Source organism: Pseudopipra pipra, chromosome 18 (assembly GCF_036250125.1).
Source record: "Pseudopipra pipra isolate bDixPip1 chromosome 18, bDixPip1.hap1, whole genome shotgun sequence".
Classification (NCBI taxonomy): domain Eukaryota; kingdom Metazoa; phylum Chordata; class Aves; order Passeriformes; family Pipridae; genus Pseudopipra; species Pseudopipra pipra.
Window position 1 is genome coordinate 10,396,952 of NC_087566.1, and position 27,188 is coordinate 10,424,139.

At 40.8% G+C, this 27,188-nt stretch overlaps 1 protein-coding gene and 1 long non-coding RNA gene across 5 annotated transcripts in view; one reads left to right on the forward strand and one right to left on the reverse strand.

The window, feature by feature from the left end:
* TMEM132B (transmembrane protein 132B) overlaps positions 1 to 27,188 on the forward strand; it is a 231,313-nt gene that overhangs the window by 174,512 nt on the left and 29,613 nt on the right. For all 3 annotated transcript variants that reach the window (XM_064675197.1, XM_064675199.1, XM_064675198.1), the window contains exon 5: positions 19,016 to 19,159. In XM_064675197.1, coding sequence (XP_064531267.1) covers positions 19,016 to 19,159 — 144 coding nt within the window. The remainder of the gene's footprint in view (positions 1 to 19,015; positions 19,160 to 27,188) is intronic.
* On the reverse strand, positions 15,689 to 19,039 carry LOC135424204 (uncharacterized). 2 transcript variants are annotated; one of them, XR_010435111.1, is made up of 3 exons: positions 18,924 to 19,039; positions 18,700 to 18,784; positions 15,689 to 17,585 (listed from the first exon to the last, which is right to left on the reverse strand). It is a non-coding gene; the product is annotated as an uncharacterized LOC135424204 (long non-coding RNA). The 2 variants fall into 2 exon arrangements; XR_010435110.1 differs by lacking the exon at positions 15,689 to 17,585 and adding an exon at positions 17,874 to 17,963.

The window sequence follows — 27,188 nt, forward strand, 5'->3', positions numbered from 1 at the left end:
TTCCCAGGTCTGCCTCCTGTGGAGCTGGAAGGCCAAGCTGCATTTTGTGCTGGTTGGCACTTTTTTGGGAGCTCCTTCAAGATCAGTCTGAGGCAGAAGAGAGCAGCTCGTGGGGGTGGCAGGGGGAGGCATCAGCACTGGTGAGGGCAGGGAGGAGCAGGCATTGCAAATTCCTGGTTTTTCAGAGGGAATAAATGCATTCCCTGCTGTGGCTGGGGAAGAAATGGGTCCAGTGAATTTCATGGGGTGAAATGTTGGCGTCATGCAGAAGTGTGTGAACAAGAACAGGGAGACACTAATCAAGTTTTGAATAGTCTTTGGAACCTTCAGTTCTGGCTTGGTATGTGCATTGAAATGGCAATGGCTCTCATCATTCCAGCTTGCTTTCCACAGCTTCTGGGAATGCCACTGCCCAAAACCTCAGTGTTGTGGGACCAATGCTGGCTGGTGCTTGGGAGAGAGCCCAAACCTGCTCTTCTCAATCCCTGCAGAGAAAGTCCCTTGCCCTGACCTATACACCGATCACAGCCAGCGTTTGCAGCTGCTGCTTGTGCACTGTCCCCGCAGGGTTGTTATAAAGAGCAGGAGGAAAAGGGGCAGAGAGTATAATCCCAAAATCACACTTCATTCATCCCCATTCCTGAACACGTTCCTTTCTCCTCCCATTGTTTCCTTGTGGTCAGGAGCAAGTGAATTCCTGTGGTGTTGGCTTGGCCCTGTGAAAGAGGAGGAGCCACAAGAATTTAGTTTGGTAGTAAGAAAATGCAGGGCCATTTTGGACATTGCAGCACCCTGGTGTGCCAAGTATGGGTTAACAGCCCTGATGTACTTCATGTTGCTGGAGATTTAAGTAACAAACAGAGCATTTGATCTCTGTCTCTCATTAGTGTGTCATTTCTTCTTTATAGAGCATGGATATCAAAATGTATTTGATCTGCTGCAGAGTTAAAAACCCCTCATTGTTTCAGGCTCCATTTTGAAGCTCACCAATGAAGAGCAAATTTCAAAGGGAAAAGTGTGCTATTAAATTCTGTGTCAGAATAGGGAGCTGGAATGGTTGTTTAGTTTCTTGCCTCTAGGTTTGCCAGCTCAAATCTAACTCTGCCGATAGAGATCAGAAGAAATGTTTGCAATGTAATATTATCTGGTTTCTAGGGACCAGCAATTTACATTAAAAGCAAAACTCCAGCCCTCTGAAGTGTGATAGCCCCATGATGGTGAAGTACTGGGAGTCATTTGTAGAATTTGAGCCTCCTGGCTGGATTTCTGGAAGTTACTAAGACACCAGGAGCTCCAGACAGTGACTTCCTGGGATTTTTAGATGGACCTGGCTGTTTAACTCTATTAACCAGGATCTCTTACAGAGAAATAAAGGTATTTTCAGTGAGTTTCCAGTGAGTTGTGTGTATCTAAGTCAGTCCAGTTACACTGACAAGAGGATGGGGCACAGTGGCCCAGAAACATGTGCACAGATCAATAACAGCATTCATAAAGATTCACATTTATCAGTTATTTTCAGTTGTAAATTTGCCATTTATCATTTAGAATTAGTTATTGCTTATAAGTTGCATAAGTTTTCTTAATCATGTAACTTATTTAACAAAATGAGCATCAAACTGTTTGGTTTTTTGTGGTTTTTTTTTCGGTAAGAGCACTTTAGTGTTGTTGCTAGTTCCATGATCTGCTCAAGAAAATCCCAGTGGTCTCCATTGCTAATATCCTATAATATGAATTTCAGTCCACAAGTAAGAATGGTTTGTTTGGTGGAAAAATGCTCGGGCTAGGAATTATTCACAGAAAATAATTCTGATAAATGAGCACATTTTCAAGTTTTCCATGGTCATGATCAATTCACAAAGAGGAAAAGGAATACAAAATTAATCAAATAAATTATTCATTATATTCACTCAACTATAGCTAACAGTGAATTGTCTAGACAGTAATTACTAATTTTTAACCTATGCATGTTCACATAACACTATTGTGTGAATAGGTTCAGTATACAATGGCTTGAGATAATAATAATGGATGTAAGTCAACTAGCAGGTGATTTTAATTGGGAAATTATATTGGATTTTTCTATTGAACTTCCATAAAACATTACATAAATATTGAATCTTCTCAATGTTTTTTCTCCAGTTGAAAATATAGGCACGCAGAGTTCTGTGCTAATTTGATCAGTGCATAAGCAAATATTTTTTTTTTTTTAATTCTGCTGTAAAATTCTCCAGAAAACCATTAGATTCAGAATACAGCAAGAATCTACAAGGAGTCTGATGCAGTAACAACATTTTCTATTCCAGTGATGATTTTCCACTAACAAGTCAGAATGGCTCCTTAAGGAGGGTTTGTGTCTGTGAGCTGATTCAGATTCCTGACAGCACAGGGAACAAACCTCAGCCCTTCCCCTTTATTTCTATGGCAAAAAAATCAAGACTTTGGGGGGATTCCCTTTGTTTCCCAGGTGATGCAAAACCACAGTGAGTGATCTCAGCTCTGCTCAGCCACCAGCTCTCTGGGGGATGTGATTGCTGGGGTTTGCTGGGTGAAGCTGGTGCTTGAAGAAGGACCTCAGAGCAGTCCTAGGAAGGTACCTGGCCACAGGTGTTGGGCAGCTGAGGGTCCTGCAGGTCTGTCAGCACTTGGCAGTCACCCAGGTCTGTGCTACCAAAGGACACTTTTGTGGTTTTGACGGTGAAGAAAACAGGTTTTCTTCCCCGCCCCCCCCCCCCCAATCTCTAATACAGTAAATTAGAAAAGAGTTAGGTTGAAAATAAAGCAGAAAGATCATAACCTCAAATGGATGTGTTATCGAAGCTTGTGTGCCCTGTGGACTAATTGCAGGTTGGTAGTTTTGTGGTGCTCAGTTGCTCTGAGGTGATCGGAATCTGTCATTTATGAAGCTCTTCCATCTCACTTTGGGTAACTTGCCTTGGGAGACAAATAGCAGGAAACCCACACAAACAGTTGGAAATGATGGAAAAACTAGGACATTGTAAGAGAATATTTGCATGAAGTGTTGGTTTTGTGTATGTCAGCTACGTCCTTTGGGATATGGCTTATAGACAGGTGCATTAAAAACTAACCATGTATAGCTTCCATTAACCCTGATGCAAGCTCTGATTCTGACTTCCTGTGTGCTTAATGTTATCTTAATGCATTTTGATTTGATATTTAATTGCAGTAATTTAATTAATGGTTCTGTAAATAAAAAGGCTAAGTTGTGCCCTCCTACACGCACAGATATGCACAGCAAGCAGCTCTAGTGGCTCCTGTGAGACTTGAATTTATGTGTCTTAGAGCAGAATTTAACCCTAAGGGTGTATGATAAAATGCCCAAATCCCAAAATAGCACTGTAATGGTGTTTGCATTGGAAATGTTACAGCATTAGTTCAAGCTTACAGGAGGAGAGTGGCATTTAGAAACCTAGCCTACAGATTTCTCCCTACTACTTGTCAATGGGACAGGTCCCAGAATTGCTTCCTTGTATAGCTGGATTACATTTAAAATACTTTACAAGGACTTAGTTATTAATAAAACTGTTACTAATTGGATAACTTGATATTAAAATTGTTACAGAATCCTATTGACCCGATGGGTTATTTGGAAGTAAGGGCTTATTTGTGTTTATGACCCTGCTATTGATGTGCCTATAACTGTCTCAAATATATGCTGCTCATATCTGTTGCACACCTAAAATGTCTATTAAATATTGATTAATCTCCCTTATAAACCATTTATAAATAGAAGCATGTAGTATAAATGTAACCTAAAATCATTAAGGCTACATGGTGTGCAAGTTAATAGTAGCAATGTTGAAAAGTTAGGGAGTGCATGAATTAAGGGAATTAGATTCATAAACTCTTTTCTCAGTACAGGATAGTGGAGTTCCCATTGAAGCCAGGGATTGCCCATAGCATGTATTGAAGAATTTCCTCTTTTTAAAGTTTTAGACTTTTTTTCTGTTTCTAAATAAGAGGTGACATAATGCAACTTCGCATCTGCCACGTAAGCTCAATTCTTTTTTCCGAGTAGGCCTGTGCAAACTGCAGCTCCAAATAGTTATGCAAAGGAGAAGGAAGATCATGTATTCACATATGGAAAAGAGGTCCACGTTCCTGGGTGTTACTGCTGTGAAATGCATAGGTGTTCTGCTGATGTTAATGGCATTCTATTGCATTCTCTATACCATAAATCACAGACAGCTGCTTCTAAATCAACCCATCAACCCCTAAACTGAACTGAATTCTGTATAAGCAGCGTTCCACTTCAGCACAATTGCCTGCTGTTAAACTTGTAGGTAAATCACATTTATGTCCCTTCAAATCCATACCTGGTAACAGTGAGATCTGAGTAAGACCCTTTGCCTGAGTTTGCCTTGCCCTGAGTTTGCATTGCCATGTAACTTAGTGCAAATACCCCTGACGTGTACTTGACAAGTAGGTTTTATTTTGGAAATGACACTTGACCCCTAAGGATAGACCAGATTCTGTTGCCATTAACAGGATATTTAGACAGGCAAGAACCAGCTCTGGTCTAAAGTCTGATGTACTCTGAAAACCTACAAAGCAGTGTGAGAATGACAGGTTGGAGCTCCCTGACAGTAAGGACAATCAGCAGGCCTTTCGTATGCAAAGGGAAAAATCAGATAGATGGAAACAACCATAAACCGACAATGGTTCAAAGTGCTTTCTTTCAGAACATCTCTTGCAATTTCCAACCGCCTCCCTTCTTTGTCACATCTCACTTCTCAGATAAACAGCAGGATTAGTCAGACACACACTTTGCAGTTTTCACTCATCACCCAGTGTCTGTACCTGACCCCCCTGGCTCTTAAAAGCCCAACAATTAAGCGAATTCCAAAGAGGATTACAATTGAGAATCAGAGGGTATAAATGTGATTTAGCACGGAGCGCTGAGCATGACAAATCATTTCTGTGCCTAGACCCTACTTGTTCTGAAATGAGTTTCATTTAGAAGACAGAATGGATTCAGCTGTGGTCCAATGCCAAGTATCAGGTGCAGCCGTGCAGTTCCTGCAGATCAGCTCTTGCCAGGCTGGCCAAGGCTGTGGGACCTTTCCTGAAGACAAAGTGCCATCATTTTTATCAGCTTCTTAGTTTTGAGAGGGAATACAGAGACATGCATGTGCAAACCAAGCTCCCAGGTCATTTCCTTCTCTTTGGAAGCTTGGCTGAAGGCAGTGCATTGTAGAAGGAAAGCACAAGGACATTGCAAAGTGGACTTAGGGTTCTTTGTTTGTGTGGCTGGAGGAGACAGAGAACCTGATGCAAAAAGTTTCCAAAATGTGTGATCAAAGTGTACAATATAAGGGAATAATTTCTTGAATGTTTTCCTGCTGTGAATTACTCTGTGAGAAGTTTGTCTCAGGCTTTCACTCCTACAGAAGCTGTGGAGTGTTTCATTGATAAATGAAGGTGTTTCTCACATCCAGAAGGAATATTAATAGCATGCACGTGTGTGTTTGCATGTGTCTGTGTATTGAGTTGCCTTGGAAACAAGGAGAGAAAGTGCCATGAACCAGGACATGCTTTTCATTTAAGGAACACTTGTGCTACTGTAAAAGCACATACAAAAATCAAATTCATTCATCCGTTCTGTGAGGATCTTGCTACAGAGAGCAGCGTGCAGCCTGAGTGTGTGGATGCTGTGTAAAGATGACAGAAAGCCACTTGACTTTGGTTCTGAACATATTGTTGATAACAAATGAGTTGACATTGGTGAAGTTGCTAATAAGGTGGCAAAAAAAAAAAAAAATGTGTGCAAGTTATACAAACCCTTGGCGATGCTCCAGGTGTACATTAAAGTCACTAAGATATGAAACAGGCTCAGAGTGTTCACACTGCAAAACAAAGTGGGCAATTTTACCTTATGTATAAGAACAGCTGTTTCAGCATATTGGCCTCAAAGACAGTGTGTTGAAACAGCTGTCCAAGTGTTTTGGAGGTTAATCTTCTCAATTAATCATTGTGTATTTTCTTCAAATTGTAATAATGTTTGTACCGTCCCTTGTGGGCACATGAACAAAATATTAAATGTAAAGTTTTAGTCATCAGTGAAATGCCTGTCAGAACACCTTGTGTGAAAAGAAACTCTGACTGCAAAGTGACACTGGGTCTTAGAGGGATGAACGTGTTGTCAATACAGATGCTGATCTCAGCAGCCAAATTCTGGTAGTTTTTTAAACATAAATTTCAGAGTAGAATCACTGGCAAGATTGGTCTGTGAAACACAAGACCCCTGGACTTTTGTATGAAGTTCTGTGAAATAATTGAATAAGGACACTGTTTTTTTGGCTGGTGGTTCCAAGTCATCTGTGAGTTCCACCCTGAGTAACCTGCCAGCTGCAGTTTCCTGAGGTCCAACCAAAACTCCTGAGGCTGCAGCCTGGAGTGCAAAGCAGCTCAACCATTTTGGTCTCTGGTAAATGGCCGAGGGCTGTCAGGGTGCAGCTTCCTGGCAGCCTGAGTGTCTTGCTCTGGTGCCTTTGGACATGGAGTGCTCAGGATGGGGTGCAGGGTGGCCCGTGCTTCCCTTGCAGCAGCTGGAATTTGTGTGTCAATCCCCTTCCTGTGGTGCTGCAGAGGCAAGGACAAGATGCCACACAATTAACACAGTGTGGTTGTTGTAATACTCAAAAATAATCTTCAGTGAGACTTTGCCCTGGAGAGAGGTGTGTTCTCAGGTGTGTTGTGCTCTGAAAATCACACACACATGAAAAGGCTACTTCTGCACCTCAGCTGAATTAACTTTGCAGCGTTTTATGAATGAAATCCCAGAACCTTGCACATTTTCTGCATATTCACTGCCATCGAGTTGCAGACAGCCACTGTCAGAAAAAATCCTCTGGCAATCCATTTGACTGGAAATAAATAAAAATCTAAACATAATTTCCAACCTTTCTAAATATCACTGCACATGTAAAAATAGCAAAATCTTTATATATTGTATCCCAGTCCACCTTTCACGTCAGTGTTTTTTTCAGTCAAATGTAGGGTTTCTGGTTTTGTTTATCCCAAGAGACTATGCAGAATAAGAGGGAAGAGTTATCCCAAAAGTTGGTGAAGTACAGACAACAGCAGCTATGCACAGCTATGCTTAATGGAATCTGAAGTCTTTTCCTCTGCACTAATCTTCCCAGATTCCAGGTTTATTCCCCTCTGGACTGAACAGCAGTGCATGCTAGGATGAGGCTTTTTAGATTGAAACTCTGTTTTTGATATGCTTGTCCAAGAAAGGAGAAAAAACAAACCAAACCATAAATGGTGCTGCAGAGAAGGGTTGCCTGCCTCCTGAGATGCTCCTGCTTGACACGTCTGGGGTTGAGTCTGTCTCAGGCTGTTGTTGTTTCTCAGCCTCATCAGTGACACAGCCTGACACGGCCTGGCCAGGAAGCATCATCTCCTCTCCCACTCCTGTCACAACCTGTCGTTAGGAAGAAGTAAAGTTGCAGTTTCATTCCGGGTTGTTCTCCGTCATAGCCCTTGTCACGGTGCATTGGAGATGTGTACCAGAGTTAATTACAACACTGCTGGGAGAAAAATCCCAAACTAAATCAACAACAACTTGCACGATTGCCTTCATTAACAAAGAGGAAGAAAACCAGCATTAAAATGTCGGGTACCTCCACATTTGACAGTGTAACTGGTGGGCAGGGAGCTGAGCATCAGTGTCATTTAACAAAAAAAAAAGAAGAAAAATATATAGAAAGGTGTATTTAATGTAGTTATTGTGGTCTTGTGGCTTCAGAAACTGGGCCCTGGTTGACCACTTTGTATCATATTGGCCATGAAAAAACCAACATCTGTCCTTCAAGACTAACTTGCAGTAACACAAGAGAAAGCTTTTGATCACCTTTTTTTTTTTTTTGCTTTTTGTTAGAGTGGCTTTCTGGCAATAATTTTGGAGCTTTTGGAAAATTCTTGCATCATAGCAAAGGAACAAAGATGTACGGAAACACAGTTATTATTTCAAGACCCAGTTTATGCATTGTCAGATCATTCCTGTTGCCTAGAAAGAGTTTTAAATGCTGTAGTTTAAATGAGATACTTTGCTCACCATGTTCTCACTAATTTCTTCATGTGCATTTTCTTAATCCCAGACCCAGGCTCAGCTTTTGTAGGTGAACATGCTCACCTGGGTTTTGCATTTGTACCTTCCTGCCGTGGATTTAAACATAAACATGCTACAGTTGGGACAAGACCATTGATTTTATTCCAAAAGTGTTGTCCATCAAAAGCCTGAGAAGAGCTTGTTGAGGCTGTGCTGGGAGGAGACAATCCACTTCTGGCTCCTCAGCTCACTGCCAGGTCACAGCACATGCAGAGCTGAACTGCCTTTGCTGTGTTGCTGTTTGTATTCTTACCAAGTAGGAGTGAGGTGTTAGTGGTCTTTGAATAAAAGAGATTGTAATTTGATTTAGGTAAGACCCTCCCTTTTTGGAGGAACACTTTGAAAACAAAGTGTAGGAAGTACTGGCCCACATCTGTGCCATTTCAGCACCGAGGAGGTGAAGTGTCACTGGGAGGGGAGAATGTGGCTGAATACTTCAAGGTGTAAAAAAAGAAGGAAAAAAGCCAAAATTATAATGGAAGGTGAGGAGAACTTGCTCTTTTCTGTGTGGTAATTGTGCAGGAGTGCTTTCAACTGAAAGCACTTTGGAGCTGGAATTTTGTGTCATGTTTAGGAAGGCCTTTAAGTGCAGTGCTTTTCCTGTCTTTGTCAATTCCTTGCTAAAATGATGTGTCAAAATGCCAGAGAACCATGTCTTTTCTTCTGTAAAAAGCATCTTCCCTTGTATTCATCTGTCCATTTAGCAGGAGCAATGACTGGGCACTGAGGGGGCCCCATCAGCTGCAGGACAAGAAAGGATATGGCACTAGACCTGGCCTTCCTCCCACCTTCCAGCAGTAAACAATTTGAAATTGGTACTGCAAAAGAAGAAATAAGTGTATTATCAATCGAAAATCTACCCATTTTTAGAGGAAAGGTAAAGAATGAATGGTTAACACAGCCAGTTTTAAGGCAGATAAATTTCCTTCATGGAGTTCAATAGCCAATATTCATTCCATTTGAACAGTCCAGTTGTGGTGATCTGATTTTTCTTTGCAACTGAGTCAGGGTGTGTAATTTTGTGCCTCACATTAGGTAAAATGGCAGCAAATGGGGGACGTTTTCCTCCAGTTAGATCTTGTAGATCAGTCCTTCAGCACAAATTGGGTAATTCTCTTTTCCCTCTGTTGCTGTTCCTAGTTTATCTTTCTGAAAAATCAGTATTTTTCCCATTTCTCATAATGTAACAGGTTCTAAAGAAATAGATTGTAAAGTTTGAATTTGCATAATGTCTTAATGACTTCTAAAGGCTAATTATGAAGACAATGCTTTGGAAGTAAAGACAGAAGTCTTTTTTCACTTTCCTCCTTGCCTTCAGTGTCTTTTGTTGAGATGGAAAACCAAATCAGCCACTACCTCATATAGTTTACAAACAGTTTAAACCGAAAAATTTTAAAACTAACTTGGAGACCCTTCCTGGGCTGAGTTTGGTGGAGAGGGGTAAGAGCAAGGGACCACTGTTAAAAATTTTTTATGAGGGAAGCGTGCTGTGATTTTGATATATACTTGAGCTCATAGAATAATAAGTGGAGCACTTTTTCCGTTTCCAGAATACTTCTATCAAAACCCAATAACACTGTCACTTTACGTTCCTGAGAAACATTAATGTCACCCCCCTTGCCTGCTATTGTCTTTCCCCATTTCCAGCCACCCCTGAGATGGCATTGGGAGCCCTCTCCAAGTGGAACAGTTTGCAGCAGTTCCATGTTAAGAGGTATTCTGTGATTTTTCTCTTGAGTGCAGTTGGCTGTTGCTGGGATTACAGTATATGCTAATATGCCATTATCATTTTCCACCTAAGAAGGCTGACAAGTAATACTGTATTTCTTCCTTTCCTTTTATCTGTTCCTGTTTGCTGTGTTTGTAGCCCTCTATATTTCTTTGCAGCCACTGATACCTGTTTTACTGCACAGCTGAATTTCAGTGAACAAGCCAATAAAACCACCATTTGAGAAGTTGCAGGCTCAGCATTTACTTGTTATGCAAAAAGGCCATTTAGTAGGAAAGATTTGGAAATTAGTATTTAAACTGTACAAAACCAACAGCCCGAAGACAGCAAGTTTTGGGTGTAACCACAGAACATGTGGACATGGGGAAGATGGATTTGGCTTGTTGATCTGTCACTGGCCTGGTGGGATTTCTGCTGCCTCAGTTATTTTAGCTGTATAATGAAGGTTACTGTCCTGTTGTCTTTGGTTTTGAAGTATTGTGTAAAGGCTAGATGCTATAAGGAGTAATTTAAATAAATCATTCAATATGTAATTTTTAGAACAGATGAAAGAGAGGGGAACAGATGAAAAATTAAATAGTTTGATGCTGATTTCACAGGACTTTTACATTTGTGTAACTACATGGTCTTTATTATAATTACTACCTCCAGTCAGTCTTTTTTTTTTTTTTTTCCCTTCTCACAGATTCTTAAAACATTCTTTAGTTTGAGAGACTGTGTTTCCTAAAAGCTGATGGACTCTGGAAAAATATTGATGTTCTGACAGCAGTGGCTCAGCTTTTGAAACACAGATGATATTGTCCTAGTCTGCAGGAAATAAATACACTGCACAAGAGTTCACTGAGAAATTCAATCACGGAAACAAAAAAGGGATTTCATTCTGAACTTGAATAAAATAGAGGTCGTTCTTTATAACAGTTGAGCAGAAAAAGAAATAATCAGACATAGTGGCATGTCAGAACAAGGCAGCACGTCACACAAGGTGAACAGACTGACAAATTAAAATGAAGAACAAAATTCAAGCCAAGAAGGAGAGGAAGGAAGTAAAAACCTCCAGTAGTTCTTAGATCAGTCAGAAAACTCTCAAAAACTCACTTCAGATAAATCAATGTTCTGATTTGAAAAAAATCCCAGGTTTTAATTTTAGTTTTTTCAAAAGAAAATATTCTCAAAGGTGTCTTCTTTGTACTTTTTGATTTTTGTCAAGAAACTTTTCTTTTTTTTCTCCTAGTCAAAAAAGTTTTTCCCAGGCCGGTCTACACATGGACAGGAGACATCTTCTCTAGTGTTTGTTTAAGTAGAAACTAAATGTTTAAGACTTGAAAGGCAGCACTTCATTCCAGTGGAGTGGCAGTGCAAGGATGAGCAATGTACAGTTGATGGATGCTCCCAAAATCAGTGAATAAGACACCAGAAATCTCTGAAAGCTCTGAGTGTGCAAGGGTAGTAAAGGCTGATGCCTGGACTGGTTACAGATGTGTTCTCCTTTTTATTTTCCCTGCATCAAATACAGCAGTAGGCAATTTTATGAGGTGGAGTAGATAAAAGGCACAGGTGTTTTTGTCAGTCTCTGTCACTGTGGGGAACATGCAGGGGTGTAAAAATTTTTGGGAGTAGTTACCTCCTAGGAGTAAAGGAGCCAACAGTAGTGTATAGGTACTAATTGTTTAGAATTCTGAAAGCAGGAGGGGATAGAGATTCTGTCCCCCAATTCTAGAAATCAAGTATGAAGAGACATGTGAGCCCTTTAGTAGGCAATGGAGAGAGAGAAATCTTCCAGTGTCACTTGCCCTGTCCTGAGACATGAACTGGCAGAGAATGAATCACTCACTGCAGGCACTTTGGGGGGAGAAGAGAGAAGAGCCTGTCTGAGGAGAGCACATGGTAGGAAACACTCTGCTCCCACAGCTGCCTGAAAAGCCTGTCCTGCAGCAATGTGTGTGTGCTTTACATCCCAGAGCAGGCCAATGCAAGCCTGTGAAATTACTTAAATAGGTAAAATAAGTAAGTGCAGCAGTCTGGTCCTGACAGATAAGACAGCCTGTCTCCAAGAAAGAAAAAAAAAAAAGTAATTCTTTGGGTAAGGCCTGGGTCTTCCCTGTCAGATCCATGTTCTTCAGAAAATTAAATCCTCCTTTTGCAGAACAATGACTGTGAGCATCTCATAGATCTCTATTCCACTTTAAACTCCATAATGCCCTTCTGAGGTTTAATTAATATGCATCTTGCTCTGTCCAGGACTTACACCAGTGTTTGAACTGTGCTGAGGGAGAAGATATAAAATCTAGTTCTTCTGAACCCCCTGTACAGTGAATGCCAGACAACTGCCCTCTATCAGGGGATCTCAGAGGACTTTGCACCATGTTTTGGTCACTTTTCCATGGATCTTTTTCTGCTTACAAATAGGTTCTCTTAAGCCACAGCCACTCTGAATGGCTTAACAAAGCAAGTCACTGTGTCTGAAGGAGAGTGAACCCACACTCCCCTCTTGTTGATGCTCCTGCAGCATGTTGGGAAGTGGTGTAGCACTCTGTAATTAATTTGTGCCTCCTTCTATAGCATTAAACAGCTGTTATTACAGAAGGACATGGATTTCTGCCCAGGTAGTGCTCATGGTAGAAGATGAGCACACAGACTGTGGCTGTAAATTCACATGATGTGCAATCTTATGTTTTGGTGTCTGTAGTCTTGCACTTGTGGAACTGAACCCTCTCTTCCCTCCAGCTCACTCTGAAAAAAATTGCCATGTCTAGTAAAAGAATTAGAGAAGTGCCTGAAAGAAACTTTTCAAAGTGGGCGTCCTCAGTGTTGTTAAATATTATTAAACCTGTGGGGCAAAGATACAGAGCCAGGAAATGATATCTTTGATGACTGTTGGTACTCAAGTGGATCTCATAATTATGTTCCATAAACTAGGCAAAGCATGGCCTCCCTAGATTCCTCTGTGGGGAAAAAAAAATGCCTTTGAGGGGTGTTTATATTAATTATTTCATGGCCATTTGGAAACAATCATTAGTGCATTAGTTTGAACTGAGGCTCACTGCTCTTGAACAGACAACTCTACACGCTTTGTGTTCACTTGCATACAGGGGGATATTGTTTGATTTCAGTTGGAGGTGACCCACAATTTTACTAAGTCAGAACGTGATTAGGTTTTTCTGGAATAAAAATGGAAAAACCCAGTTTTAAATATGTTTTATTATGGTTATCAGTCATTCACTGTTGAGAAGAACTGGCTCAAGTCTGTCAGTTGAATGCTGAGACACTGCACAGGTTTCTAAATACAGTGTAAATTCCAGCCTGAATCACTGGCAGAGTTCACCAGACTTTTGGTCCTGTAATTCTTGGTGTACTAAAAGTCCTGAAACATGGCTCAGGAGCTCTTGGTGTCTGTTCTCTGTGCACAAAACTAAAATTAGATGCATGATAGTCGCTCTCCAGCTCCTTCTACCTCAGGTATGCACTTCAGAGCAGTGGTGTCACAATGTCTAATGCAGCAGGTTTGGTGAATAAACTCTGCTGGGATATAATGTGCTGAAGGGAAATAGCAGGAGCCCAGTCTCAGGAAAGGTCTTTTGCTTATGCAGAAGGCACTGGTACTTAGCTGAGACAGTGGAGACTGCCTGGCAGGTTGCAATTACTTCTGCCAAGTGCACCAGGCTGTGTTCTGAACCTTTGCTTAATGGGGGCAGATCTGTTCTGAGTTATCAAAAATAAAATAAAACTGCCTCAGGTCACAGATATGACAGTATCTGTGAGTCTAATCAGGTTTCACCTTCAGCAGCAGGTTTTGCTTATTCATCCTACATAAACCTCAAAATGAGCTGAATTTCCTTCGTAAAAAACCCACAAAATGGAATAAATCTCAGCTTTTAGTTTCCATGAACTCCAAGACAGAGTTACCACTCCAGCTGACTGCGTGTGCCAGGTATACTCTGTTAAGATAAGAGCTTCCTTCAGTGTATCTGTGGCAAAAAGACAAGTTATGAAATAAGATTCCACTTTGGAATCTCTGGATCATGGTTTTTTGTGCTACAGCAAATTGGTTTTGCAGCACACGCCGATACACATCTAGAATAATATTCAATTAGGCTCATGGTTGCTGCTTACATTGTTGGGTAAGAACCAGTGATTGGGAACCTCTGTGTATGGTTCAATCTGCATTAATTAATTTCTCCTGCAGAATATATGCACCTGCCTGTTCTTCCTTTGGGATGCCCATATGAAATAAAGCTATTATGCAGGTAAACAAAGGAGATAAAGGATGACCTTTAACTTTGACACAATAGCCTGAAGTATTTGTGATTTGCCATCTGTCGTAACTGATCCCTTCTAACAGTGATATGCTGGGCAAGAGGCTGAAAGGAGGAAACAGCCAGAGACAGAAAAATGTTGTAGGGGAGTGGGAACGACCTTCTGGCTTGTCAGGGCAGGGGGACCCATGCTGACACCTGAAAACTTGTTAAGAGTTGATTCCACAAGTGGCTCCACTGAAATGATAATGCAAGGAAGTAGCCTTTTATTAGGAGAGAGGAAGAAAAGGAAAAGAAGAAGGAAAAAGGGTCAAAGAACAGCATCAGCTCTTTGCAAGATTGTTTATGTTTTCTATTGTTTCATACACACGTAATCTCAGTTGTTTGTTCTCACCATTGGGTGACAAAATGGCATATCTTACCTGCTATAATGGAAAATATAGATAGCTTTCTCACAGCCATGCTTCATTAATATGTATGGAAAACCTAAAATGGTATTCAGCCATGAGGTGGGGAAAGTACAGAATTTCTTTGGATTACAATAATTTCAGCAAAGCACCTAATTTATATATTAAGCTTGCTTAATGGATTTGTATTGCCTTGCTCTTTGATCTGAAGAAAAAGGTGGTGAATAATTTATCAAATAAAAAAGCCTCCCCTAGCCCAACCCACAATCTGCCCTGTAATTTACATTTTTTTTTAAGAGATGCCGTTTCCAGGCAGAAGAACTGGTTCCTAAAGTTTCCTTCTAATATTACAAATGTATTTTTGTGAGGTACACTCTAGGGAAAGACATAATAATGAAGGAATGCAATTCTACAGACAAATGTTCCAGCTCTCTGCCTTCTTCACTAAAGACAGTCATTTCAGCTAAATGCCAAAAGGCATTTAGCTGTAGCATTTGTCAGTGGAATAGGGCTGGCTTTAGGTTTCCCTTCTGATTTACAATTGAGTGTTTATTGGGTTTACTGTTCTGTAGCAGGTTTTGTTAACCTCTAAAAAAAACACGACCAGCTCGTGCATTAATCACAAGGATGATACATGTCACAGCAAACTGGGTCAGTGTGGGACCTCTGTGCCTCGCCAGACTTTGTGGGAAGGACGCCGGCTGCTCCCAGAGGGGCAGGAATCATGCACTGCTGGCTTTGGGCTGGGGTCTAGGTAACTTGTGTCCAGCTCCTGGCTCTTGAGATGCTTTCTTGTGAGATGTGTGATCTATTTCTCCGTGCCTTTATTTTGCAGCCAAAAGAGGGGGTAAAAGCTGCATCGTGTTGGTTTACGGGAGGTGGGTGAGCTGCTGTAAAGTCACCTGTCTAAGGAGGATTTAGGTCACCAGGGTGCTGTTTAAAGTGTAATTATTGGGAACTTTGTGCCTGCAGTTCCTCAGTTGGTTTGTACCTATCGGAGTCATTCCTCAGTAATCCCTGCTTCTGGTCACATCCACAGGTAACAGCAGTGTTTGCAGTCACAGCTCTATCAAGACTTTTGACACATCTGCTGTTCACATTTCCCCCCATTTGTCCGAAGCAACCAGTTGTCAAACATTTACTATGGCTGTGTGCACCCTTTATTCATATTTAAATAAAGCCATTATCCTGGCCTAGAGTTTCAGTGGTTTTCAGCTCTTCCTCTTGAGTATTTCTCTCAGTAGTGCCATCTAATCAGCTTTAGGTTTTAATTAAACAGCTGTCATTTGCTTCCTAGTTCTGTTGCGACCCGATGTTGTATTAAATTTTAATTTAGCCTAGCCTGCATAAGAAGTAGATTCCTTCAGACAACAAAGAAATGCTATTAGCAGGTTACAGTTGTAATTAAGAAGAGCTCTGCTGAGGTGCTTATGCATTCAGGTACCAAGAAAGAGCTGGAGATAAACACGCACATTATTATTATTCATGGATAGAGCCTGTGATATGAGTGTGTAGCTTCCACCCAGCCTGCTGAGTTGAAGGTTTTGGTCAAGATCTGGCAGCTGAAACCTTCAGCAATAGAAATGGGGAAGGATTCCCAGTTTTCCACCTGGGACCTTGAAGTGTCCACAGTTGGAGGTTTGTGCTGGCGGTCCCTGGTTGTAGTTCCTGATGTTTCACTTATGCTGTGCCAACATGGGAGGACATACCTGTGTAAATCCCCTCCCTGCATTTGAGATGCTGTTAGTAATGACCAGTACAGGTATCTAAAGTTCAGTAACTTTTTTTCCTGCAGTAAACCCTACTATGGAAATACAGACCAAGCCTAACAGAATTTAGATGAAATGCTGTTACTTGTTGAAGATGCACTAAAAAGTCTGTTTATAAATCTAATGGACAGTCAATTAGTTCATATTTCTTCCTCAGAGGAAATATATTTTTTCAGTCTCTAAATAGCTGGCTCTTTAAAAGGTCTTTACAGCCTATTATATTTGTGTAACACTCACTCCAGGCATCAGGCATCTGAAATATTGATTTCTATAGTGGAATTGCTTGCAGTGAAGTGCAGTTTTTGTGAGGCAGCACCAGCTAATTAGCACGGTGGGTTCCTGTACACACTGGGAAACGGAGAAGGTTCAGGACAGTTCTTGTGCTTTTACTCGTCTCATGCTCATCTTCACAGGGAGTTATGAAAGGAATGCAAATGTCTTTATAAACTTTGCATTATCCTTCAGCACATCAAAGTCAGACTTCAGCTTTGGTAGCTAAACAGCACTTAGGGTTCAAAGGAGGCAGAGGTTTTTTATCCTTTGTCACACATGCTGGTCAACATGTGGGTGACGGAGCAAACAGCACAAAAACCAAAGGAGAAGTTGGTTCAGGCCTGTTGAGAGCCTGGTTCCAAGTCCACTGAAGTCCAGTGACTTGGTAGGGCTTTGGACCAGACTGTAATTGCATACAAGTGCTGCCTGCCTGACCTGGAGGAGTTGCTGTGCTAACAGAGTGTGTTTGGAAGTGGCATTAGTCATGTGTTCATTGTTTGTGACCTTGGCCAAAATAGTGTTTCCTCAGATGCCCTGAAGAAGACTGTCTGTTGTTGGAGAATGGCTTAGAAATAACATACTGGCAAACTGGTCCTTGGGACCCTTTTGACACAGGACCACCAGGTCTTCATCAGATATCTGGCATATGTTTATACTGGATTGATGGCTTAGGATATATGGAATATTTGCAGGTGGTTTGGTGAAATGTAACTATCTCTTCTCTGACATGCTTGTGGATGAATTACCCTCAGTTTCTCTTTGTCTGTCTTATACAACCTTTTTCCACCTGAGGTGCATCTAAGTGTTTTCTTTCACCTGGCAATGCATTTTCTTCTTAGCCCTTTTCAGATCTGTCTTTGCAAAGGTTTTACAGTCGTTCTTTCACACTTCCACTTCTGTCACATACTTCTCTCTTTCCCAGTGTCCCTCTCTCATGGATGGCAGCTGGTTATAAATGAGCCCATTCAGCATAAACAAAAACTAGACAGTCATTTACTGCGTGAAACATCTGGTTTGTGCCTGGCAGAGAACAGAACAAAGAGGGTATATTTATTTCATGAGGTATTATTCAGAAAAGCATCTTTTTTTCAGGATGACTCTTAAATCACATTGAAGTCTAAGTGTCGAGTTGAGCACGTCCTCTTAGTGCTGTTCTGATCAGAAATGGACTCGAGTGTGTGCTTCAATGCTTTTCTGGAACATGGCTGCCTATAAACCTCTGGTAGACTCTGTTAGTTAGCTGGCACTAGTGTTATTAGTACTTCAGCTCATTTAATTCAGGGCGCTTTTTGTAGAAGTTTCTGAATATTGATTAATAATACATCTTAGTTGCAAGTATTTATTGGTCTTCTCCAGCTGTCCTTAGCTTGTGGTCAATGCCCATTATTCTCCATCAATCTAGCAGCAGAGCAAATGATAGTGAATATATCTCCCTGTGCAAACTGCCATCAAATTTTTCACTAAAATCCATTTCTTCTTCCACCAATTCTAATAATGGAATTTAAAGTTAGATTAGTTTGAAGCAACTTTTTTTTTTTCCCCCCTCAACTGGCAAGCAATTAGTTTTATGGAAGTTGAAAAATGAAAAGTGGATTGATTCAAAGCAGTATTTCCTATTGCAGGATTTTCGAGACGGCCGGAATGAATCTCTGTGAAATCCCAGATCATTCCTTGCCCAGCATGTGTGTCAAGTTTTGGGCTGGCAGTAAGCACTGCTTATGCAGAGACAAGCTGCTCCCCTCCAGTCTGCATACCTGCTTACACAAGGCAGGGACCTCTGAAGCAACTCATTTGGAGTAATTAATCAAACTGCAGCCATACTGAGACACAGAGGAAGGCTGTGTTAATGGAGTCATTAGAGTGCCAGCACTGTGAATTCATCAGAACTAGAGATAAATGTGGTAAAACATCTCTAGGTGGGATTTTGATGGGGAAAGATTAAAAAAAACCTGTGTATGGAGGCAGAGTTTTTCTCCTCATGTATTTTATGTTTTGAAAAGGGAAATTGGTCAACTCACAACACTGTCAGCTGGAACAGTGAGGAAGAAATGCTGTTATTGTAATGCTTGATTATCACCTCCCAAATTGCTGGGCAAAGGGGTTGGAGGAGTCGCTGACATCCTGGAGATCCTACCCGAGTAGTGCTGTGGTTCTCCTGAGCTGCAGACAGGCCTTTGTGCCTCATTGCATCACAGATTTCATTGCCACTGCAGCCAAACCTGTAAATGAGCTCAAAAAGAAGAAATCCATGTTCGTCAAAACCAAAACTTGACTGTCCACATGCAACTTTTGGCTTAGAAAGTTGCTAAACTGTTGACTGCAGGGAGATCGAAGGGCGTGTGCAAGGGAGGGTCCCACCTTTGAGCCTGTCCCCATCAGAGGCAGGGTTGGTTCATTTTCATGGTTTTGTGCTTCTCTAACACCCATCCTCCCTTTGTCTGTGCATGCAGGACACAGAAGTCCTTAACACGGCCATTCTGACGGGCAGAATGGTGTCAGTTCCAGTCAAGGTCGTTGCCGTGCAGGAGGACGGGTCCGTGGTGGACGTTTCAGACTCCATCGAGTGCAAATCAGCTGATGAAGATGTCATAAAGGTAAGGCACCATCTGAGGTGGAGGAGGGAGTTCTCACCCTTTTCTCCTCCACCACCACCATACTGGGACCTGGCCCACATTTGGGGTTTTCCATCAGGCAGTTGTTTTACAGGCTGTTTCTGTGGTGGGCAGTGGTACCTGCTGTGCACTGGGGAGGGTCTCCAGAGGTCATGCAGAGTTAGCACATTTCAACAGACTGATGCAGAGTTGTTTGAGCTGGTCTGTTCCATGTGCAAGAAAGGGCCAGGGATACTAAAAGAGCTGTCCTAGTCTTTCTTTGCTGGCCAGTCAGTGCTGATGAGAAGGAGCGTGTAGCTGATATGTTGCGTTTAGGAAAGATCAACTCTTTCCAAAGGGGTCTTTGTTCTTGCATGGATTTGCTGCATCCATTATTTCCCAGCAATAAATGTAGTATTTTGTAACAGCATACAGGGTGATTTCCTCCATGCTTCTGGCTGTATCACCTGTTTCCAGTCAGGAGTTTCTTATAATTAAAGATACTGAACGGTGCCAAAATCTGGAGAAGCATGATAGAGAATAGAAAATAACAACCACATTGCAAAAGTTCCTAAAAGGAGAGCTGGGAGCTTTTAAACAATGTTGTGGTTTGTTTGTTTCTTTGGGTTTTTGTAAATGTTATTTTCAACTGGTTCTGCCTCCCTGACATTGAGATGAAAATAGCATTAATGGACTTTATCATGACACTGACTGCCTGACTTCTGACACCATTGCATGGCTTTCAGCTTTTAGCTCATTATTATTTCTAGGCATAAAAGAGGTACTTTTGAATATCTTTAATAGGTTAACTTGTTTTATTATGTGTTATGGGAATGTTCTTGTTTTAAATGAACTTAAGAATTGACTACAGTAAGTTCTGTATGGGATGAGGGTTTTTTTTGGTGTTATTTATGGGTTCTATATTTTTCCTTCTATATCAGATAGGGAAAGAAAAAATCCCATTTTCTTTTTCTGGAAACCAAATTTCTTTGAAGATCCTTACCAGAGGAACATGGATGAATATCTTTCTTTATGACTAACATAATTAGCTGTCAAATAAACAAACTGTCTTGATAAATGTTGTTATTCTTTTTTTTGCTGGGTGGCACATAGCTATTATCTGACTAGTGGCTATTATTTATCAGTTGATAAATATGAACAGTGACTTGTTCATATTATAAACTCAAGCAACAAGTTATATATCATCAAGATATTACTGAGACTATCTTTTCTTTGCACTTCAGAAAAACAGATCCAGATCTAAAAGATGGTGTATGGGGACTTTTGTTTCTATTGATTGAGTTTGTAGTATTTCTAGGACTTGCTCTAGTTAGAGAATACCTCTCTGGGCTGAACCAGGTAGGAAAAGGTCAGGAAAAATACTCCCATTCCTCTTTGATTAGTAGAATTAGTATCTGCAGATTGTGAAGAGATGCTGCATTTCAGAGCTCTGCCTCTTTAAAGCCCATTTTGGTCAATCAGCAGTTGTCCTTATGGGTATCCTGTCAAGGCTGGACATAAAGTTGTTCTGGTTCCCAAATTTAACAGGTCCACTACAGCTGGCAACTAAATAAGTCTTGACATGACCTCTGTGAGCAGAGACAAGATTTCCAGTTGCAGTTGTGGATTTATGCACTTCAATACAGCAAAGCTCTTGCCCTTTGACCATCTTTCCTTTTCTCTTTTTCAAAACTTTGTCCATCTCGGTGGAATTAGATCTGCTCCAAAGCACCCTCAGGCTGGTGAGTGTCTTCCCATTCCTGGATAGAGCAGACCAAAACACAGGCCAAAATTCTGGACGGGTTTCATAAGATTTGCACAATAAATTTGCCAGGTTTTTTTGGTAGCGACTAAGGTGGTATAAATCAGGTCTTTATTTGACTGCTTTGCGAAATTATTTGGGCATCAAACCCCTGGAAGTGAGAATGGGACCGTTTCCCAGACCTGGTACCTGTCTCTCTGATATTTTGACTCAATGAACAAAAACAAGAGGTCTGATTGTGGTCTTCATTGACTAGATATTGCCTCATCCTGGTGATATAAAATAGGAGTAATGTTATTTTTCTGAAAATTGCAGCATACTTTTAATGAATTTCAGTCACAAATTACTGAGAGGTGCTCTCAGACTGAATGCTGTTCAGGCATAATTTTTTAACTGCAAATATATGTATTGGTTGCAAGATTGAATCCATAACAATTAATTAGCTGAGTTAAAATTTAGTACAGGGTTTATGTGCCTATATTTTTTCAGAAAAATGCATATTTCCTTTACAAGCCCCTTTGGTAAAGTCAATATTGACTTTGCTTCTGAATTGGTGCTGCCTTTTCTATATAGGTTGTACTGCTAAACCCTCTAATCAGAGTTGTCAGGCATTTTGGATCTAATTACCTAATCTTAAGCTTCTTTCCACTGTTAATTCTGCTTTTATTGTTTCTTTGTAATTGGAGAGATATTCATATTCTTTTGGGCAGAATAGAGTGTTGCATTCTTAACCTTTTATTCCTGTTTAATAGCTAATGATTTAATAGACAATTAATGAGACAATTCTTTGATCACTGCTCTAACATCATTATTTTCAATTAAGACAAAATGAATTGAAGCTAGTTTAAATAAAAACAGACTTTGGCCCAGGCTCTTAGGAATTTATACAACACGTGCTTCTCCTGAGCAGCTACCTTGGCACCACATTGATACTGCTCAGAGATGGTCAAGTAGATATGTGAGGTACAAGTGATTTATTTGTAGGTAAGAGTTGTGAATCATTCCTATTCTAAGCCATATATTCCCTCAGCCTAACAGTTTAATGGCTTCCCAACAAGACAATATTTCAGTCCAGTTTTTTCAAGGCCCACTAATTAGTGATAAATATAATAAAACACACCTAGTTCCTTTTTGACCTTGCATTTTCCAGCCTTAGCATGATGTGATCCTGAAAGGAATCTCACAGGTGAATTTGCTTAAGTTCATCTACAGTCCCTGGTCCCTACAACTGCTGATCCCTGCAGCTGGACATAGGTCATAATGCTGACCAACCATTCCACTGGAACCAGCTTTTCCCTAAAATATTTTGATGGAAACATCACTGTAAGTTGATGAAACTCTTGTGCTTATTCCATTATTGAAATTTAATGGTGTTGGCATTTGAGGGAAAAGATTGGCTTTATGATTAAGGCACTGAAATGCTTCTCAGCATTAATTTCCATATCTCTTGCTGATTTGCTGTGTGACTATGGGTAAATCACTCATTCCCCTTGGAATCTCACTTCCTTATCCACTAACAAGGCAGAGAAATACATCTTTTTCCCAGCTTTAACCTGCATTATACTGCTTCTGAAGCTTCTGTTGACTCTGAATGGACAAAAACCTTATCCCCACTAAGAATCTCATTAACTTCAGTGGTCTTCTGTCACAAACTCACTGGAAAGACTTCTCTCCCAGTGTTCTGCTTTTTCTGCAAACCATAAACGAATAAATTGGGTTGCAAAGCTGAAAAGAAAGAAGTGGTGGAAACTTGACTGAAGTCGACTACCAAAGGTTTATTACAGAAGGAATTATAACCTGAGAGGTTCTGGTACAATCAGTCTTTAGTTAGAAGCTCCAAGCAAGATTGATGCACTCCTTTTTCCTCCCCGTAAAAGTGCCTTTAAAAGCCTGAACTGTAGTAATTTCACATGAAGGAAAATTCTGAAAACTGTGTAGTTCCATGGTAGTTGTAAACATCACCATCAACATCAAGTTGAAGAAGTTCTAATGAGGACAACTTTTTAGTCCAAATGTTTATCTCAGTAGTGTTCAAATGAAAGTGAGACAGCTGTCCAATTAATTCATTCTTAGATTAGTCATATTTTCATGTCCTTTTCAAGTCACTCAGAAAGTGACTGATCATTCCAATTAATCTCTGCAGTCATTCAAACGGCTTCCATGGAGTTACACTGCGGACTAATTTAGCCTAATTTTTTTTTGGTAGCAGAAAGGGCCCTCAGTTGAACAGAAGGGAAGTCACAGGGCCCCGTCCTGCCCATTTCTGCCCACACATGAAGTGCAACAGAAACAGGCTCACTGTGCCCAGGCAGAGCCAAGCACTGAGAGCCACAGTGTTCAATAATATCCCATGAACTCCATCTGTGCTAGAATGCACTTGTTACCTTGCTAGAGGAAAGCTCTTCAGTGAATTATTTTTCACCTTTACATAATTTCCTGTCTAATTATAATGAAAGTAAAATTCAGACCATTCCTGCCCCCTACTTTTCTAACACAAACCTTATCTTGAACTCTATAATTCATGGTAAAACAAGAGAAGACCTAATTTTCCTGGCAGTAGCCAGCCAGGCTTTATCTAAATGTGCAGTAAAAACAGTTTAACAAAGGCAGGAAAGGTAATAGCTGAAATAGATTGAATCTGCAGAGGGCTCTTCCCTCTTCCAGACAAAAAGCAGATGAGCACTGAGGACCTCATTCAACAGCCCTGGGCACAGTGATCTCCAACCCCAGCACAATAACTGCTACAAGGAACCATGGGGAAAACACAAATAGGGAAATGGATGGATAATACACTTCTCCAGTTTAGATGATACTGGATTTTTGGGAACAATTCCTTGCTGCAGACTCACAGCACACTCTTAGGACAATTTACGGAAAGAAGTGCCTGCCTGGAGTTGTTAAAAACAACTATTTATGCAGCAGCTCTGAAAACAAAGCTAGAGCTTGTAATTTGCAAGTTCTGCAGCTGCTTTGCCATTAAAGTATGTGATCAAGAATGTAATGGACTTGTACATAAAGTAGAGCTAATCTTTGTTCTCCATCTATCATATTTTTGAGTACCTATCACTGTATTACCTAAGAGCTTTATTTTGTGGTCACTCACACAGAAATGAGCTCCCACCAGGAGTCCAAACTCTTTCTGGAAGCAGTGCAAATCCTCTCTACTTGTTTATATGATGGATTTACTTTGGTGCCACTTGGTTTGTTGCACAATTCATTTTGAACTAGACCTTATATTTTAAGTGATTTTTTTCTTCAGTGCTGGTGAATGGTTCAAGGTTGACAGCCCTGGAGGCTTCACCTCTCCATCTTGCCCCAGAGCAGGGGACAGGTTTGGGCTGTGGCAGCAGCTGTGCAGATAGAAGGCTTTTGAAGTGCAAGTGTTTAATTTGGTGAGTCCATCTCCCTGTTCATGCTGTCCTTTTAATCTCACCTGATTAGTGCCAGTGAGTCAGTGTCATCAGCTCCATGAAATCAGCAGTTAACAACCACAAGTCACTGTCAGCTTCATCCCCATCTGTCTTTGGGAGCTGGGAGGTAACAGGCTCTGCAGTCCATTACAAAGCCCTTGAAATAATGACTCCCCTGATGCCTGGCAGAGGCAAGAGGTTTGTGGCAGGGAAGCATTCCTCTGAATAGAAGGAGTACTTAGGAGGTAAGGAGCTTGCTTAGCACTGAAAAGTTCTGGTTTACCTCTCTGCCTTACTCTGCTGTCTCTGCCTCAGTAGTGATGACAGGGATACTTCTGTCCCAGTAGGATTTATTGGCAAGAAACAGTTCTCTTGCCTTAACATCTTGTCTTTTGTATCTGTAGACAGATAAGCCTAAGTTAGAGCAATAATGAGTTACCATTGAGCTGCTTGCAATCCATTAAACTTATAAATTAGAGTTTCTTACAATTTCTAGTTATTTTGTCCAAAAAACCCACTCTCTCTGTCCCCCTACAAAGTTCATCTTTATGAGTCATAAGAGGTGAGCAGGAGAGTACATCAGATCCCTCTACAATATGTCAAGTGTTGAATCAAGGATTTTGCTTTTTGTTGACGTATCAGAGGTTCTGACATACGGGTCACCAGATTCTGCTAATTAGTTTTCTAGCTTGACAAAGTATGATCAGAACAAAGTACCATAGCCACTTACTGCATATTAAAGATTTATCATGAAAAGCACTCTAGTTACTCAGCAACAGGTTGAAATCTATATTGTTTTAGGATGGTGCCAAGCTAAAACTTTGGGTCTAGAATCATATTTGCACACAAACCAGCTCCGTGTGTAGCAATAATGATGCCAACGAGGCAGTCTCACAAAATCACATATTGGAGAATTAATATTCTGTATACAGTACACATTGTACACAGTTTATAGCAAAATATATGTGTGTGCCTTCCTGAAGCTATTTTTAAACACATACGGTCTTCAAAGCCAGCTTGAGAAAACAGTGTTTTGTCTGGGAGAAGGATCCGTTAAGAACAGACCACGGCGACATGTGCAATTACACAGATTTCGGCAGAGATGCTTATGGTGTCTTCCAAGGCACCAGCTGCTACTTCAGAGGAAGAAAACAATTCTATGGCTTAGCATTTGGCTGCTCTGAGAGCAGAAATGCAAAGGGCATGGATCCCAGTCCTGGGAAACAATCATTAGCTGAACCACAGTATTGCTCAGGATAAACTCTGAATATTTTATACTTAAGAAATGCACAGAGTAAACAACTCAGTCCAGGCTCAACAAAAGCAAATGCAGCAATAAGTAGCTGTTGTTGAGAGAAAATGACAAACTTCTGGAGGCTTTTTCTCCAAATTTTGTAGGAAATAAACTCTGCTTTATAAACTTTAATGCAGCTGGCCATTTAAATATTCTAATTGTGGCTGCATGAACTTCATGGATTCTGAGGCTTTTATACCTCTTGAACTATCATTCTGGCTGGGCAAATTAATTCAGGTTCCCATTGTCATCAAAACTCCTGGGGGCAAAATGTGCTCTCAGCTAAAGTCATGAGAGTGTGTGACAGGCACTGGAGTGACAGAGGTGTTACAGAGGGCAAAATTTGCTCCATGTGAAAGTTAAAACAGCCATTAACTGTCAGCTACAGGATGAGAGAAAAGTCTTTACCTGCCACCCTCGTCCCTGATGTTGGTGGCTGAGAGAGGTGGGAGTGGGCAGCACATGCTGCATTCTGTATGGCAGAGCATCACATTTTAACCCAGCAATAATGGTTTGGGCACCAAAAATGTATGTTAAAATGTACATACAGCGCTAAATATTTCAAGCCACAGGTGGCTTTAGTTCCAGAGAACTTTGTTGGAGGCAGCTGGGCAGCGATGGGCACACGTGGCAACCAAACCTTTGTGTTCCCCTCACTCCGTGGGACACGGTTGGATTTTGAATGCAGCTTGAGTGTGTGTTTTTTGTGGTCTAACTTATCCACACCTGTGTTTTAGTAATGTGTTCTGAGATGCATTCCCTTGAGATACGTAATTGGAGTCGAAGATGGAGACGATGAGGCTGACATGCCATCATCATTTTGAAGCACGGTTAATTTATTTGACAGAAGCACCTACTGTTGACAGTAACCAGCTCTCTTTATCCTCTGTGGGAGAAGGCAGGGTTTTTCTTGCTATGTTTTTAATTATTAATGTTTTTGCATTCTCATTATATGGAATAGGAAATCAGAATAAAAACTAGTTTGGTGTTCTTCACAGGAACAGAAACAAGAGGAGAAATGACATGTAGTTTGGCAGATCTCTACCTTTGTACTTCAGGATTGGGGTGTATCTGGGATTTTGAGGGGAATGGGGAAAATCCAGCCTTAAAGAATTGTAGCTAAATGCTGGATTATTGAATCAGACAGCTCATTAAATAAGGATGAAAGAACAAAGTGAAGTTATAAATGGATTTCTTTTTCCATTTGCATGAAGTATGGAAGAATCCCGCTGGGATGTGGTTTTTCTCTTCTTCCTATTCGTTATACACTCTAGTGAGAGGGTCCCTTAGCTTCAGTGAGCACAGTGACTTCAGGGTTAAATAAATGGCTGGATTTAGCATTTTGTTTTGTGTTGTCAGTTCTTAAGGTCTGATTTATACTAATGTCACTGTGCCATGACATTCACTCCCACATCAAAGGCTTCCTTGAATTGCTGGAGTTGTTTTTGTGAGTAGAGTCAGGCTATTGAAACATGGTCCAGGTACATATTTAAAAATATAAAAAGTGTCAAACAGGGATTAAAACTTTAAAGTTTGCATTTTTCAACAGGAAGTGAAAACTAATTC